We start from the raw sequence: 15,145 nt of genomic DNA, 5'->3' as shown, positions 1-15,145 counted from the left end.
CATGTTGACAGATACAAGTATAAACCCAACATAAATCATAGCTTTCCTAACTATTGACTCACACGTGGTCAGTGGATTTGGTGCGAGTATATTGGGCAAATTATAAATATTTAATAGTGTTATAAAATTGGTACAACTTAATCTATAAATCGATATAGACGTTATTTGAAAGCCACTCTGATCGTGCGAAATTGGTAAGCGGCTTCAAAACTGACAAAAATGTTTAATGATCAAATATCGTATTTTATTATTAAAGTAACGAACATATCGTTGTACTGTGCATGTCCAATCCCTAATCACGAAACTCACACTAATTGTTTCTTTACGTCGAATGCAAACACGGTTCACCGACCAAGCGCCGCCATGAGGTTAACGAAGGGCATATTTTTTCATGATTTAATTGATATTTTATCACATAATAGTCATTTTACATTGATATAAAAGCCGTTTAATGGCAAAAGGTACTTGCAAGACTTGAATGAAATAGGCCCAGCGTTGTCGCAAGCGGAAACGGAAACTTGCGAAATTCTATCTGGAAAGCCACATACGCGATAGCGAACTTCTCTACGCAGGTATAACAAATATCTGTAGATTTATGGCTATTAAATTGTGGGTAAATTGACGGATATTATTAAGAGTTAGTTTAGGTTTTAAATACTGACTATATTTCATTTAAAACTTGATTTTAAAGACTATATTACGTTTAAAACCTGATTTTAAATCAGAATTGTTATTAATTCAATAAAAATTTTCATTGATTGTATTAATTGATCACAAGGAATTTTGAAAGCTCCTAATTGTTGTCCAAACTGAATATATCCTACCTTGGTTTAATAAATTCTCTATTTTCAAACTTTATGACAGGGCTTTACCCAGTTATAGCCACATGACACACTTTAGTTTGCTAAAACAATAACTGTGATCCTAGTCATGATCTTCAGCGCAGATAAAAATATAAATAACAGCCATATATTACTGTCCCACTGCCTCTTCTACTAATGAGAAGGATTTGTCCTTCGTCCGCCACACTGGCTTAGTTCGATTAGGCAACCAACACATAAATTGAAAAACAATTTAAACGAAATTTATTATAATGCGGAATAGTTATTAGTAGTAGTATTAGAGTTTATTATCTCGCTCTAATTATGTCAGCGTTTGATAAAATACATAACAAACATAAATGACATAACAAATGTCAATAGCGCTGAGAATGTAAGTAATTATAACAAACCAATAAACCAATGCGGAAAGTATAGCGGTGGCGCAACACGACCGCTCTAGTGGGTAGCCAGAACTCACGCTGAACGTGTGGAACACACGGACATACATGTTTCACTTATCTGTCAGACATTTATATTTTGAAATTTAACGATTAAGGAAACAAAAAAGCGATCGGATCCGATTCGTTAAATATATAGCTGACAATGTCCTTTCTCGTTCTAAACCTAGAACAAAGGATACGCGATGGAATATGTTAATTATAGTTCCTGTTTTACATCTGACAACTAGTCAAGAAACAAAATAATAATTAAAATCATTCATCAATAATACTTAATTACACAGCTTAATAAACCTACGGAAATTATTCCAAACGGGTCACGAGCGAGGCATCCTCGTCGAACTGATGTAATGCTCACATAAAACTAGAAAACACGCGACGCGTGCGGTACAACCTTCAACACGCTACGTGGGAAATTCGACTAGAAAAAGACTTCGACGCGCTTCACAATTCACCGTCATCGTGTATTACAGCAAGCATTCAAAGTAGCATTTGTTCAGGGACGATATTCTTGTATTAGAATCGAACCTGGAATCTCTGTCTCAGCTATCTTTTGCCACTAGACTATCGCTTCTTTTTACAACAATATAAAAACACGGAAAAATGCATCTCCTATCTAAAATCGTGAGTCTTAAATCTCGCTGCATGATATCCTTAACACTGATCAACTGTTTAAAATCCGGACCTCAATAAAAATAAGTACATCTAGAGTGTGCCATATACATAACACATTACTCAACAGAGTGCACATTCCGCGCGTGAACGGGTTACTTTATCTCACGTCACATCTGCGAGCTACATACGTGGGGCTGCTGCGGGAGTGGCGCTCGTAACAAACACGACTCCGCAGCACATGTCAGTGTAGGGCTGCTATGTGTACTAGAATGCTCAGGTTGGTTTTACAAGGCGTTAAGCGGACATCCAGGCTCGATGTTCCAAATAATTTTTATTATCATATTTTATATTAAATTCAAAAACAAAATAATACAATAGAAGATATTTATTTACCACTTATCTGAAAGTAAAATTTTACGATATTATAGCTTAGGTAAAAAAATGTACAAGTTTTTGTAAATATCCGTAACACTAAAAGAATAAGCGATGTACTGCCGACGTTGTAAAGTAGCAAAATGTATTAGGAAAGGAGAGAGACTCTAGGCCTTTGCAAATCTCTCTTGCTAGAAGAAATGCCATACTGAGCTGTTAGAACAAGGCAGTCTATCTGACTTGGTACACTGGCCTAGGCGGTCCATTCATGCTGTAGACAAATTACTACAGGATGGCGTCAATTAACGTTTATTACCCACTTTATACACACTTATTTACACGCCGAGTGTCTAAAGCGTTCGATTATAAAAACTAAGAGATTACATTCATAATTATTTTTGTTCTGTTTTAACTCGTGTTGTTTTTGCGACAATAAATAATAAACAGCAGCGATCACTCGTGCGCGCGTCGGCACTTACATTGTTCACGTAACACAAACCAAAAAGGAAATATCCATGAATCAAAATCAACACGCGAGGTGACGCCGAGTCGGTCCCGCTATGAATTAAACATGTGTTGGTCAATCCAATATACGATTAATTTTAATTTATTTTAATATTTCTTTAATTGCCATTGCTCAGGCAAGTTTTCGCATTTAATGTTAAACGGTGGGACCATTTTTTAAAATTATAAGAAGTTTTAAGAGACGGACGATAATACCATAAAAGCAGTGTGATGGATCATCATAACCTTTATGAATATACAAGCTATCTGAACCCAGAAGTTCCAATAAGCATTGCCATCTTGATCTTTTTAAAAAATATAAAGTCAATAATAATTCAGTATTAGTCATTCAGTAATAATACAACTGCAGAAGCAGATGTCTTCACAAGGAATAATTAACTCTGAAACTATATTAAGGTGGTTTGATTTCCTACATTTATAAAATATTTTTATCCAAATTCCTTTTAATGCGTAATTCTCATGACACAAGCTTGTGTTTTAAAACACAGACTACCATATAGGAGTTTTGGTGTACTAAGTGCATTTTTATAATGAAAATTCAAATATTATCACGAAGTCTCCTTATTGGGCTTTTGTATATCATATTTAGAATATTCCATTGTACTAAGAATAATTAATGCAAACGTCTCTTGACTAATTTTTGTATTTCAAAAAGTCTAGATATTAACTATGTACCTACTTAAAACGTTATAGCAATAAGTTTAATGTCATATTGCTCAAAGTTTTAGTAAGGGGCACATGTAACCACCACTATTCCAGCGCCGCGTCGACTGGTACTTATTATTATTTTTTCTTTTCTAAGTGGAACTACTGGAAATAATAAATCTGACAATTAACTAACAATTCAAAGTCATTTTTATATTTTAAAAAAATGGCAAGAAGCACTAGCGTGGTCTCATTTTTTTGATAGATCTAGGAAAGAAATCGTTATAGTTAAAACAACCCTAATAAATCAGTGAAATTTGGTGCAACCTCTGGAGAAACCGATTGACGAAATGTCCAACTCTTTATTACACAAAACTGTGTAAAACCGTAATCGATTTGTCAACATGTCATATCATATGTTATAACTGTTATTATCCAATATCACTGGTGACTACGTGCTCTCTGTCTGGCGGCTGAAATAGGGTACTTAAGAATAGACACTCAGGCGCATTCTATCATGCGGAAATCACATGCATACATATTTCTTTGGAATAAATATACATGAAACATCAGCTCCAGCACATGTCGAAAAAATCAATAAGGGGTACAGAAGTGTTACGAGATATGCATTATGTAAATGAAATTCCTGTAGGTCACGACTAATGTACGCTTCAATATTTGGCCTTCGGAACGTGAATATTCGTCTAAAGCTATAATTTATTACTATAATAACCTGATGCAACACATCTTTACATAAAAACTAAAGGTTAATTTAAAGTATAACTTAGAAATATATAATCAACAACACTCTTAAATAGCTTCCGTTCCTAGAAAATGTACTTACAATATCATTGCTAAGACGCAGTTGTTTAAGAAACATGAAACTGAATTTGATATACCTACTTTTTCAAATATGTAATATTTATTTATAAATTTTCTTATATATTGTTTTCTATCGACGCAAGAAGCATCATTCTCATTGCTACATAGACTTATCACTATATCCATATTACACAGATAAGTTGTAACACAGATGAGGTTCTAAATTACAACTGCATGGTCAGACAAATATAGTGCAAGTACTGTTTTTGATATAAAATATATAATACTTACACTAGACTGATAAAGTGACGAGCACACCAGGCTTGTAGTAACTATGTCACATAAAGTAGATCCATATCCAGCAGATGCACTGTACTTGAACGTGTATAAAATTTTCCTTTTTTTGAAATGTCTATTATTTAGTGACGTTTAATCGAAACTAGTCTTTTTATCTAAAGACTCCAATAAAATAATGGCACAATGTTTATTTTTGAGATCATTCCGAACATAAAATTTTATGTCTTATGTTGTATAACGGCACTTCAAAGTGTAGTTACGCAGTTATGTACAATTTAAGTATCCGTTATTTGCGTACATAATAATGGTATATAGTCCCAAATTATCAATTATTAGTAAATACATTGCGTTAAAGCCTATTGTATCTACAGCACGAACGGGTCGGCTCGTCCGGGTTGATGTCAAATTGTCTCGTCGACATAAACTGGTGATTGTCTTTAGACAAATACGAGAAAGATCTAATAAATCTTCCCAAATTCCAATACAGTCTTCTGCCTATTTCCTTTTCTTAAATTATATAACAAAATATGAGCAATTAGGAACAACTCAAAAGCTTTGTTTTTTTACCGTATTTAAGTAGCATCCGATAATACGTTGTAATCGCATCTTCTCGTCTCATCAATATTGTCACCGACCCTCCGAAGGGCACATCACGTAACTAATTAATAATTCATACTGATGGAAGTGTATCATCCACTATTTCACAACCCGGCCGCAGGGCTGGAGGGTCCGCTGTCGCAACCACTCGAATTAATGACTCTACCCAGTATAAATTTCTTCGACAACGGGCCCAAAGCATCACAAGTGCAAGACCCTCGAAACCATCATGAAGTTCTTCGTGAGTTCATTATCAATTACCAGTGATTTGTGAACGGAATTTTAAATGTTTTTTTATAGAAAGTTTTGTTATGTAAGGTCGTAGGCTGATTTTTTATCAGTGTTAGGGTCTAGTGTGGTGTGCTGTGAGGCTTCAGTTAAATGTTAACCAATGACTGTTAGATTACATACAAGAGGAAAAGGATAATAATTATGTATTCAATTTCTGAATGACTATGGCTTCAGAATACTGAATAGAATCTTCATGAAAATCGTACGGAACATCATAGCAGCCTCATTCACTAAACGAACTTTTGTTTTTCTTCCTCATGTTTTAGTGAAAAGAACCACATTTTATTCATTATTTAGAACAAGAAGAAGATCAATAGAGATAGATTTTAATTTTTTAATTACGTTTTAACTTAAATTCTCATAACCCACTACGTCACTAGAATCATATCTCTTAACCTAGTTAAGGGTTATTGCTATATTTAATTTATGTTATTTTACTAAAGCAACGCCGCGTGACGTCTCTAGTGTATATAGAAGTATATAAGGAGAACGAGGTCCGCATAAATGAATCAAAATAATCATTAATATTCGTTGTCATAAAATTGATTAAAACTTAGTGATGCACCATACATAATGTAACATCTGCCGCCATCCTCATCTCGAACCGCCTTGGTTATAGTAGAAGGCCGATAAACGAACTAGTAGGTCACCCGATCGTGACTATCTCTCTTAACTCTCTATTTCTCTACAGGGATCTTCTTGTAATAGAATATGTGGTATTTTAAACAAATTTATATTGACTGATGAGTGTTGCAGAATGAATTTAAGAATAAAAGTATAAAGATCTAATTCGCTCTTCTAATCCCAGGTGTGCATCCTGTTGTTGGGCGCCGCATGGGCCGCACCGTCCGAGACTCGTGACAAGCGCGGCATCTTCGGCGAGCCCGGCGGGCTGCTGACACCACACCTGCACCACGACCTGCACCACGATCTGCACCACGACTTCCACCACGACTTGCACCATGATTACCACCACGACTTACACCATGACTTCCACCACGACTTGCACCATGGCCACCTGCACTACGACCTGTCCCACCTGCACGTGCCGACGCTGCACTCGTACCCGCACGTGTCCCACGCGCACCTGCACGCGCCCATCATCACCGACCACTACGACCACGCGCACCTGCACGCACCCATCATCCACGAGGTGGCTCCCCTGCACACACACATACACCCCCCGACCACCATCATCAAGCGTATCAAACACATCAAGCTCGGTGGATGGTAGTTAGTTAAGTTTTTGTACCAAATTATTAAATCTGTTGTTTACCAGTTGGTTGTTATATTTAAAATCCAAGGTATAGTAAGACCAGAATGATGGACTTACAAAAACTTGTCATCAGAGAATGGGTTGGCTCGAATTTAGACACGTACTCAAGGAAATCATAGGACGTAGCACACAAGTACCACACTTTACCTCCTAAAATATCAGTAAGTTAGCTCCATTATTGCGTTTATGACAAATTACTGCCTTTGCTGTACGGAATGTCATTACCGCCGGCCCGGCAAAGGTGGCGGTTGCCTCATCATCTCCCGTGGCCGCGCTACCTGCTTCGTTATATCACTGCGGCTGTGGGCCGACCCTAAAGGTCACGGAATGCGGACCAATTTTTGTTCGAAATGCCAAAAACTATTTGTGCCAGTCGTAAAATTTATTATAACTTTTATCGTTATTTTACAAGATATGACGAAATACGAACGCCTCAAAATTCTCTAAGTTAATTTGAAAGGTATGTTCAGTCTACAGACCTGCATCACGCAGGTAACATCATAGTCTAACTCCAAACCATTAGAAATCAGTTTTTAAATCCCAATTATAAGTCATTTCAATTTTATAAGCCACCTGTGTCATGTAACATCAGACAGTATTAATAATCAGGGTATAAGGGCCTAAAGTGACAGACGAAAACCACTCATATTACAATTATATTAAGGTAGCTACGTGTAGTATTGATTATGACACTCATCCATAGTCCATCATAACCTCGCTCCGCCCAAGTGTTATGCAATAATTTGATAGCATCGTTAATAATCCGTGCATTTGCATAAAAATGTGGAAGATTCCGCGCGGCCTCGCTTTTGATTTGTGTAGTGTTACTGATCGAATAACCCTTTAGGAGATATTTGGTCACACAGATCATTATAATCAAGAGTGAAATATATTTAAACCTACGTAGAACAATGTGTTTGTTACACTGTGTCTTTAGAAGAGTGTTTCGATACCAAATGGCATTGTCTAAAATGTATTCTAATTTGGGACATGTCAATCTTACTGCTGATTAGTAACTGAAACAGACACGGTAGATGTGTACCTACATTGATGGACGGTTACATAAATCGATATATTTATCCACACTACACAGAACAATAAATGTTATCTATTCATAATAATAATATCAGCCCTGTATTATATACTGTCCGACTGCTGGGCATGGGCCTCCTCGACTACTAAGAGCGATCAGGCCTTAATCCACCACGCTGGCCTAGTGCAAATAGGCAGACTTCAGATGCCCTTAATTTTTTTTAATGGTTTCCTTACGATATTTCCGTTCACCGTTAAAGCAAGCGATAATTCCTAAAAAATACACGCGTAACTTTAGAAATGTCAGAAGTGTTGTTGGGTTTTGAACTTATGGACATGCGGACGTGTTAGTAGTTCGTTTTATTCCCTACTAGGCTTCGGTCGTCGCTTCGTTGTTCGCTGAGTATATTAATTAACAAAGCTTTTATTAGGAGGATCATTAATACCCTCACTGTGACAACAACTACCAATACAGAAGTGTCTATGAAGGGTTAACTTGCTCTCCCGTGGTCTCTGTTACAAATGACCGGACACCGACTTAACCGTGTTTACAAACAGAAAGGACACGACTCGTTCGGATTACCATAATGTCGGGACCTCGGCTTTAGTAAACGGTGATTTAATATAACTTTATACCTGCGTAATATAATAATCTAATAAATAATGTTTTTTAAATAACTAAATGACACCAGCTAGGTAATCGTCTAATAAGCGCCATAAGTGTGTCTAAACAGAAACAACAGTTAGAATTATAAATTATTACAGAACTATAGGTATAAATGACTAAGCCTTGTGGGTACTGCTCTGGTAACCTGATGCTAAAACAGTCTTAAGTCACAGTTGACTGCCTATAATGTTAAAACAGGAATACATTAATGTTTGCACGGCGCGGCGTTGATTGGCGACAGAATCTGAACATCCAGTAATACCTCTTCAAAAGGGTGCGCTACGTTAAAACGACATATTGATTAATTAAATAATAATATTCTAAACATGATAATAAAAAACATGCTGGTATTTAAAAAAAAAATTAATTCAAGGTAGTAACAAGTTCTCATGAAATTCTAAATGCAAATTCTACATGTTTGCATTTCAAAGATAGAAATGCAAACATGTTTTGAACTAGACAGTTTAAAATTGATTTTTAGATACCAATCTATAAACATCAACCATATTTCATAACCAATGTGTAATAACAAAGTCAAGAGGCTACTATAATCGAACCTCTTGGGCATATTAAGTGATATAGCTAACCTACATAATCCGATCAGGCAGAGGTCGCAGCAGGGCAAAGGTATAAAAGAAGATAACGTCATTTGCGCCTGCGCACTGTCAGGAAACAAATATCGCTGCACCCTGGACCTTGAGGCTGTTTCTTAATGATACAGAATAATTTTAAATGCGGTTTATGAGAATTTAAATGGATTTTTATAAGTCATGGTTGCGTTACGAATTCTATTTCGACGCACTAAAATAAATTAATCTCAGATGCAGGTGAAACTACGAACAAAATTCAATTCTAAAGGAACGTTCACATTGACAATTTGTTTTGTTTGTAACGAGTCCCGCAACCATCATACGTTTTTTAAAATTTATTCTTTTATCGAACGTGAAAGCAGCAATTCTATACATATGCTAGTCATGACCCGAACAGCGCTAAAGTTCCTAATTTATTAAAATAAGGGTTTCGACTAAGCTATTGTACCTATGAGCGAATCTCTGTATTCTTAAATCTGTTATATAACCAAAGTGTGAATAATGAAACTGAGACCACGTGAAGTGCGTTACGTTATCTGTAAATTTTTGAACATTGCGCAATTTTATTCAGGTCCAGAATTATATCATCACCCACGCCATCCACCGGTCAAGTCCAGTATGAATCATTCCGAGGCTGGTATCGAGGCGCGCGGAGCAGCGAGCCGGAACTGGCTTCCTCGCATCAACGCTGCAAATTATTGCGCACTTCTTAACTTAAATGGGTTACGTTATTGAATACGTGTAAACATCACTCAGCTGGTAATTATCGGTTGTAGTACGTCCCAGTGCTGCGATTTAGTTTACTTTAGATGTTGATGTGCATTTTTGTTATCGCACTTAAGTACAATACCACAGGAGCCCTAGCTCAAGAGAACCGTTGTTTTCGATCCAGCTTGCGAGATTCGATCATATAAGTTTCATTAGTTAAAGTAACTTTTGATACCTTATTGTACTTCGAGTATATTGAATATTCAAATTTAAGACTTTTTGTAGACTTTGATGTATAAAAAATAGCTTAAGATACTGATACCGTTTATTAACAGTAATCCAGTATACTGAACAAAAATAAAAATCTTTTATTTAAATTACACCTACATAGTGTCGAGCAAACGTTCTTAAATTTTTCAGTATCACCTTTCGCTTGTATGTTTAACTACTCTTTTTCTCTCTTTGTCTCCCTGCCTCTGATAAAGAAAATCCTCCCTCTGCCATACTGGTCCATTGACATGTTGATTATTCGTGAACGTAAACAGACAAAGCCGCGTGTGGTGACAGGTGCTGCGTCCGTAATTACAGGAGCAAGGCGAGGTGTTATTGATGAGCATCGGAGCATAGGTGCGATGATTTGTCAACATCCACGTAATGAAGTGTCCGCCGCGCTCCGCCGCACAATCACTGCACTAGTTCATATGACTACTAGACGCAAACGTGTAAACTGTAAAGGATTTAGGAGAATCAGCCCCCTCACGCTTTATGTGCTCGCAGGGGAAGTATTCAAGTTGTCAAAGACGTAGACTGCGTTTCCCCTGGTAACCCCTTTTTCTTCTATCCGGTATACAGTCTAAAACCTCACCATTCGACTCTCCCTCCCTAATATCGAGGGTCGTGGAGTTTGCAAGTGGTAACCATAAAGTAAAATTGATCTATATGATATATAATACATCACAGTATCTCATCATCTTTTGTATATTAGACCTAGATTTAGATGTATTATCTTAATCTAGGTCTAATATACAAAAGATCGTAGTATGAGTCAAAGTTCGCTCAGAAGCTTTTGCCTGATCTGTAATATCATTAAATAAAATAACTCATTCTTGAGTTTTCGTTCATTGTGTCACAACTCACAATAGCGTTTATTAGATGATTATCAAGATCGTATATTCGTGGAGACCTATCACACATAATAAACATTGACAAAACATTTGTTATAACACTTAAAACTTGAAACAGTTCAAGAATAAAAGTCTTATTGTTGCTAGAAATAAGACTTTATTTATAGTAAATATGGGATTGGAAACATACAAAACAAAATCATGGTTTCGTCATTACCGAGTCTCTTTGACACTAATCCGACTATAAATTTATATTGTGAAGTACACGCGAAATAATGCGCACGTAAGTAGATATTTATTCCTAACATCGCTTTGCACTAATTTAACTTAATTTTATAGTCTGCCTTCACTTGTCAGGATTATGTTCACCGTTTTTAATTTATAGTAACCTAGATCTTTTGTTTTGTTTTACATTTTCGTGTAAATAAATGACTGTGGCTAATATCCTTCGAAATTACATTTGCCTTTGTAATTTTAACATCAAAATGATCATACTATTTCGGGCTTAAGTAATTTTGAAATATAAGATGAATAGATTGTGCGTATTATGTGTGGGAGTCAAGTGTTTTCCATATACAAACGCAGCTTGTATTAGCTGCAGCGTTGAGAGGAGGAGGATTGTGGAGATAAATAGTAACTAGAATTAACACAACAAATTATACTATTTCTTGACAGTGATGCGTACAAAATAGAACAAACAATGATACATATGTCACATCTAGAATATTAGGAAATTTTGGAGGAAACATAAATTTAACTACCCATTGAACTTTCAATTATTTACAACAGCTATAAACAGAACGATTTCTTAAAAAAAAATAAATAAATGTAAATTAACCTTATTTTTTTAAATGTATTTATCTCCTTTAAGGCAACAGCGAGTAGCGTTGAAGTATTCAATGTTCAATTATGCAAGGGTTCAATGTGCCATGATTTCCCCAATTTGTGAGATCCGTTTTGTATTTGATTTTATACTCTGAATACAGTAAACGAAACGTAAAACCTTAAAAAACAATGTTTAATGCTAACCATACGATCGTCACTAGTCTTTAGAGAAAGAAATGAGGCTCTAGAAGGTGAAATGAGTAGGAGTCAGTATGTCTTACTGACCGTAAAATAAAACTTGTAGTATAACTGCAAGTCCACACAGGTTTTTTGGAAGCAGGTTGTAATACCTCCATGGTACAGAGGGGCCATTCCTGCTGTAGGCGAATTGAGTATAGCAAGGTTCTACCCAACAATAACTGGATGCATGCTTCGTTGTTATAACATATTCGTTCTCCTCACAAAATCTATTCCGAGATTCCAATTTGTATCACCGGGCGATTCTTAAGAGAGTTAACAAATGAAATTTGATCAAAAGCGCCTGGTTAACAAGCATTACAACTAAACACTTAACAGGTGTTGATGAGATACGTTGCTGTATCGTTTGTGAAAAAGATCTGCTTTTTTACATAATTTCAAACTCGATCAGTAAATAACTGTCTTGATTATAATTATTAGCGCCGTGACCACCCAAAAACTGCGAAGTTACAACTCTAAACTTTTGGGTTCGAATCAAAACTTGATGAGCAAAGTGATATTGTGTTTCACTGCTCAATAGCCAGGTGTTCGAAATTTGTGCTCGATATGATGATAAGCTCGCCTCTCACATCAAGAGATGTTCTACCCATGACACAATGTTGGTGCACTAGGTGCACACTGGGGATGTAAAGCGTAAGTGTGTAGTAGTAACAACCCAAGAAAAATGGCACCATAGCCCAGTCCTTGGAATAGTAAAGCACTGCAAGCCACTCCTTTACACTCTTCGCCGTGAACGTATGAGATTTCAGGCTTCACACCGTGGATCTCAAAACGATTTACACGCGTAAACAAAAGAGCCTTATAACATGCTGTAATTATTATGTTTGTAAACTTATTGATCACAGTTATAATTAAATCAGTGTTTCAAAATAACAAGGTAATAATTGTAGTCATTACTTTGATTAATAAATCTTAAATTGTTTTATAAATAAGGACAGGTAATAAATTTTAGTTCTTGTGGCCAACAACATATAGCTTATTTCTAGTTGCTTTGCAACTCCTTAGACCGTTAAACTCTATTGGCTCTTAAATTTATTTATTGTATTGATTTATTTAATTGTTAAAAATATACTTAAACATTTCAGTGTCGCTTTCAATAAATATTATTCAATCATAATTTATGTTTACGCGAATATTCGATATAATAAAAATAAAAGAGTTTTACAGATTTTATCGCGATGTTTTGTATTATTATTTTCTCCCGACCTTTGTTTTTGGACGACCTCCACCTCGGTCCACACCCTGACCTGACGTGGCTGCAAATTCTTCGAACAGTTGGGAGAAAATTATAACATATAAAACCGCAATGAAGTCCATAACATAGTTTTATTTCAATATCATTCAAATTATTCTCCTATATGTCAAGGTTTAAATAACGTAATTATTATGTTGGGTTATAGAAACATTGTTTGATACGATATTATTGCATCCACATTAGGGATTTTCCTTCAACCGGGTACTCGTCCAAACTAATCTAAATGCATTTTCAAAACGTGAATTGGGAAATTGTATTAAAAGTATCAATAACCGCGTCAATTTTGCGTGTCAGCGTTGGAGTGGGACGCAGGAAGTAAAACAAATCATTGTTTTTGATAGCCTCATTCTTTAAACTATTTTATTGCATTATAATTATTCCGATCCAATCAATTTGCTGTCGTTTTACAAAAAAGAAATGTAGGAAACAATTATATTTACAAGAGACTACGCATCGTCGAATCATACGCAACAAAAACTAAAGAAATTCATAACTAATTGGCGCGGAACCGGAAACGCTGCAACGATCCAATGAGTGGGCGGATAGGAAGCCATCATCTGCTGGGACCTGGGGCCGACTGACCGCTGACGTCATGTTCCACACATGATAACTTATTATTACGGATATTGTATGACCTCGTTGAATTATTAACGAGAATATAAAGTTATTATACGCCGTTTATATCTTGTAATTTCTTTTAATTTAATGACGTCAATTTGTTCCAAACAAGTGTTTTGCGATAGCAAGCCATCTGTCACGATATAACCAGAGACCCCATCAACGAATCTAGTACATTTCCAATCCCGAGCAACTCACTGTTACAAAACTAATGATGAGTCCTAAATACAGTCACAGATTTGACCAGAGCGTGAGCTTTATTATTAAACTAATGAGGTTAATTAATTAATTCAGCCTACCCTAACATCGTCATTTCAATAATTATAGTACATTATCCACTCTGATCTGTCTTTGCCATTCAATTATAATAGTATTCAATACAATATATGAGAATCATAATATTAAAGAGTAGCATTTAATACTATGTTTACGAAGATACAATGCAAATGTAATGCCGGCAGAACGGCGTTTGATCTGAACTCAACGCTCGGACAATGTCATAGCTTTGTGTATTAACGAGCATTATTAAATCGATAATGTATCGATAATCGAATAGAGAATTTTCATTGATTTCGTAAATACGAAAGTCGGTTGTTACATTTAGCTCGGCAACCATTCCATATTTGGCATCCAATCTAATTATTTTGTAATATATTTCAATTATATCTCGCTTCATAATCTATAATCTGATTTGCAAAGTGAATATGTGAGTGATTTCATATTGTAAGACGGTGTGAAATAAGCAGACTGTAAGCAGAGGTCGCGGTTCATTCCTTGCGTCGAAAACCAACTTATCTGCTAATATTTCTCTCGCGGCTGGTCTCGACCCGAAAGTTTCTTAATCTATATAATATTTTGTAATTAGGCAAAATATGATGAAGCTATTGCTGCTGCCAAACAGCAGTGTGTAGTCACTGTTGTGTTCCAGTTTGAAGAACATTGAAGCCAGTTTACTACTGGACATAATGAGACTTAACATTTTATGTCTCAGGATGGCGAGCGTAATGGATTACCAAAACAATACTAATTGTAATTGAAGGTGTTGCATGGTGTTTCTACTGTTTATAGACGGTCATATCACTTATCATCAGGCGAAGGGCAATCTTGTCTCGTCATTCAAAGCAATAAAAAATATATATGAGCGTGACGATATGCGTGTGGAACTTACTGACTCTTGATATCACTACACATAGATACAGGCTTTCCTCTTATTAAAAACTTATTTAAACCTTCATATACCATTATCCTGTTTATGCATAATATCTCCATGAGCACCTCTTAGAATTTATGTGTACGGTACATGAATACTGACTGCCACAGTATCGTAGTAGTATTACGGTACGACTACG

At 35.9% G+C, this 15,145-nt stretch overlaps 1 protein-coding gene across 1 annotated transcript; it reads left to right on the top strand.

Annotated features, from left to right (window-relative positions):
• Positions 1 to 5,364: 5,364 nt before the first annotated feature.
• Positions 5,365 to 6,721, top strand: LOC115449604 (histidine-rich glycoprotein). Its single transcript, XM_030177466.2, has 2 exons — positions 5,365 to 5,393; positions 6,252 to 6,721. Exons 1-2 carry the CDS (start codon positions 5,382 to 5,384, stop codon positions 6,675 to 6,677), a joined length of 438 nt encoding a protein of 145 aa, XP_030033326.1. The 5' UTR covers positions 5,365 to 5,381; the 3' UTR covers positions 6,678 to 6,721.
• The last annotated feature ends 8,424 nt before the right edge of the window (positions 6,722 to 15,145 follow it).

This window comes from Manduca sexta, chromosome 11 (assembly GCF_014839805.1).
Source record: "Manduca sexta isolate Smith_Timp_Sample1 chromosome 11, JHU_Msex_v1.0, whole genome shotgun sequence".
Classification (NCBI taxonomy): Eukaryota; Metazoa; Arthropoda; class Insecta; order Lepidoptera; family Sphingidae; genus Manduca; species Manduca sexta.
This window is presented reverse-complemented; position numbering and strand designations above follow the sequence as displayed.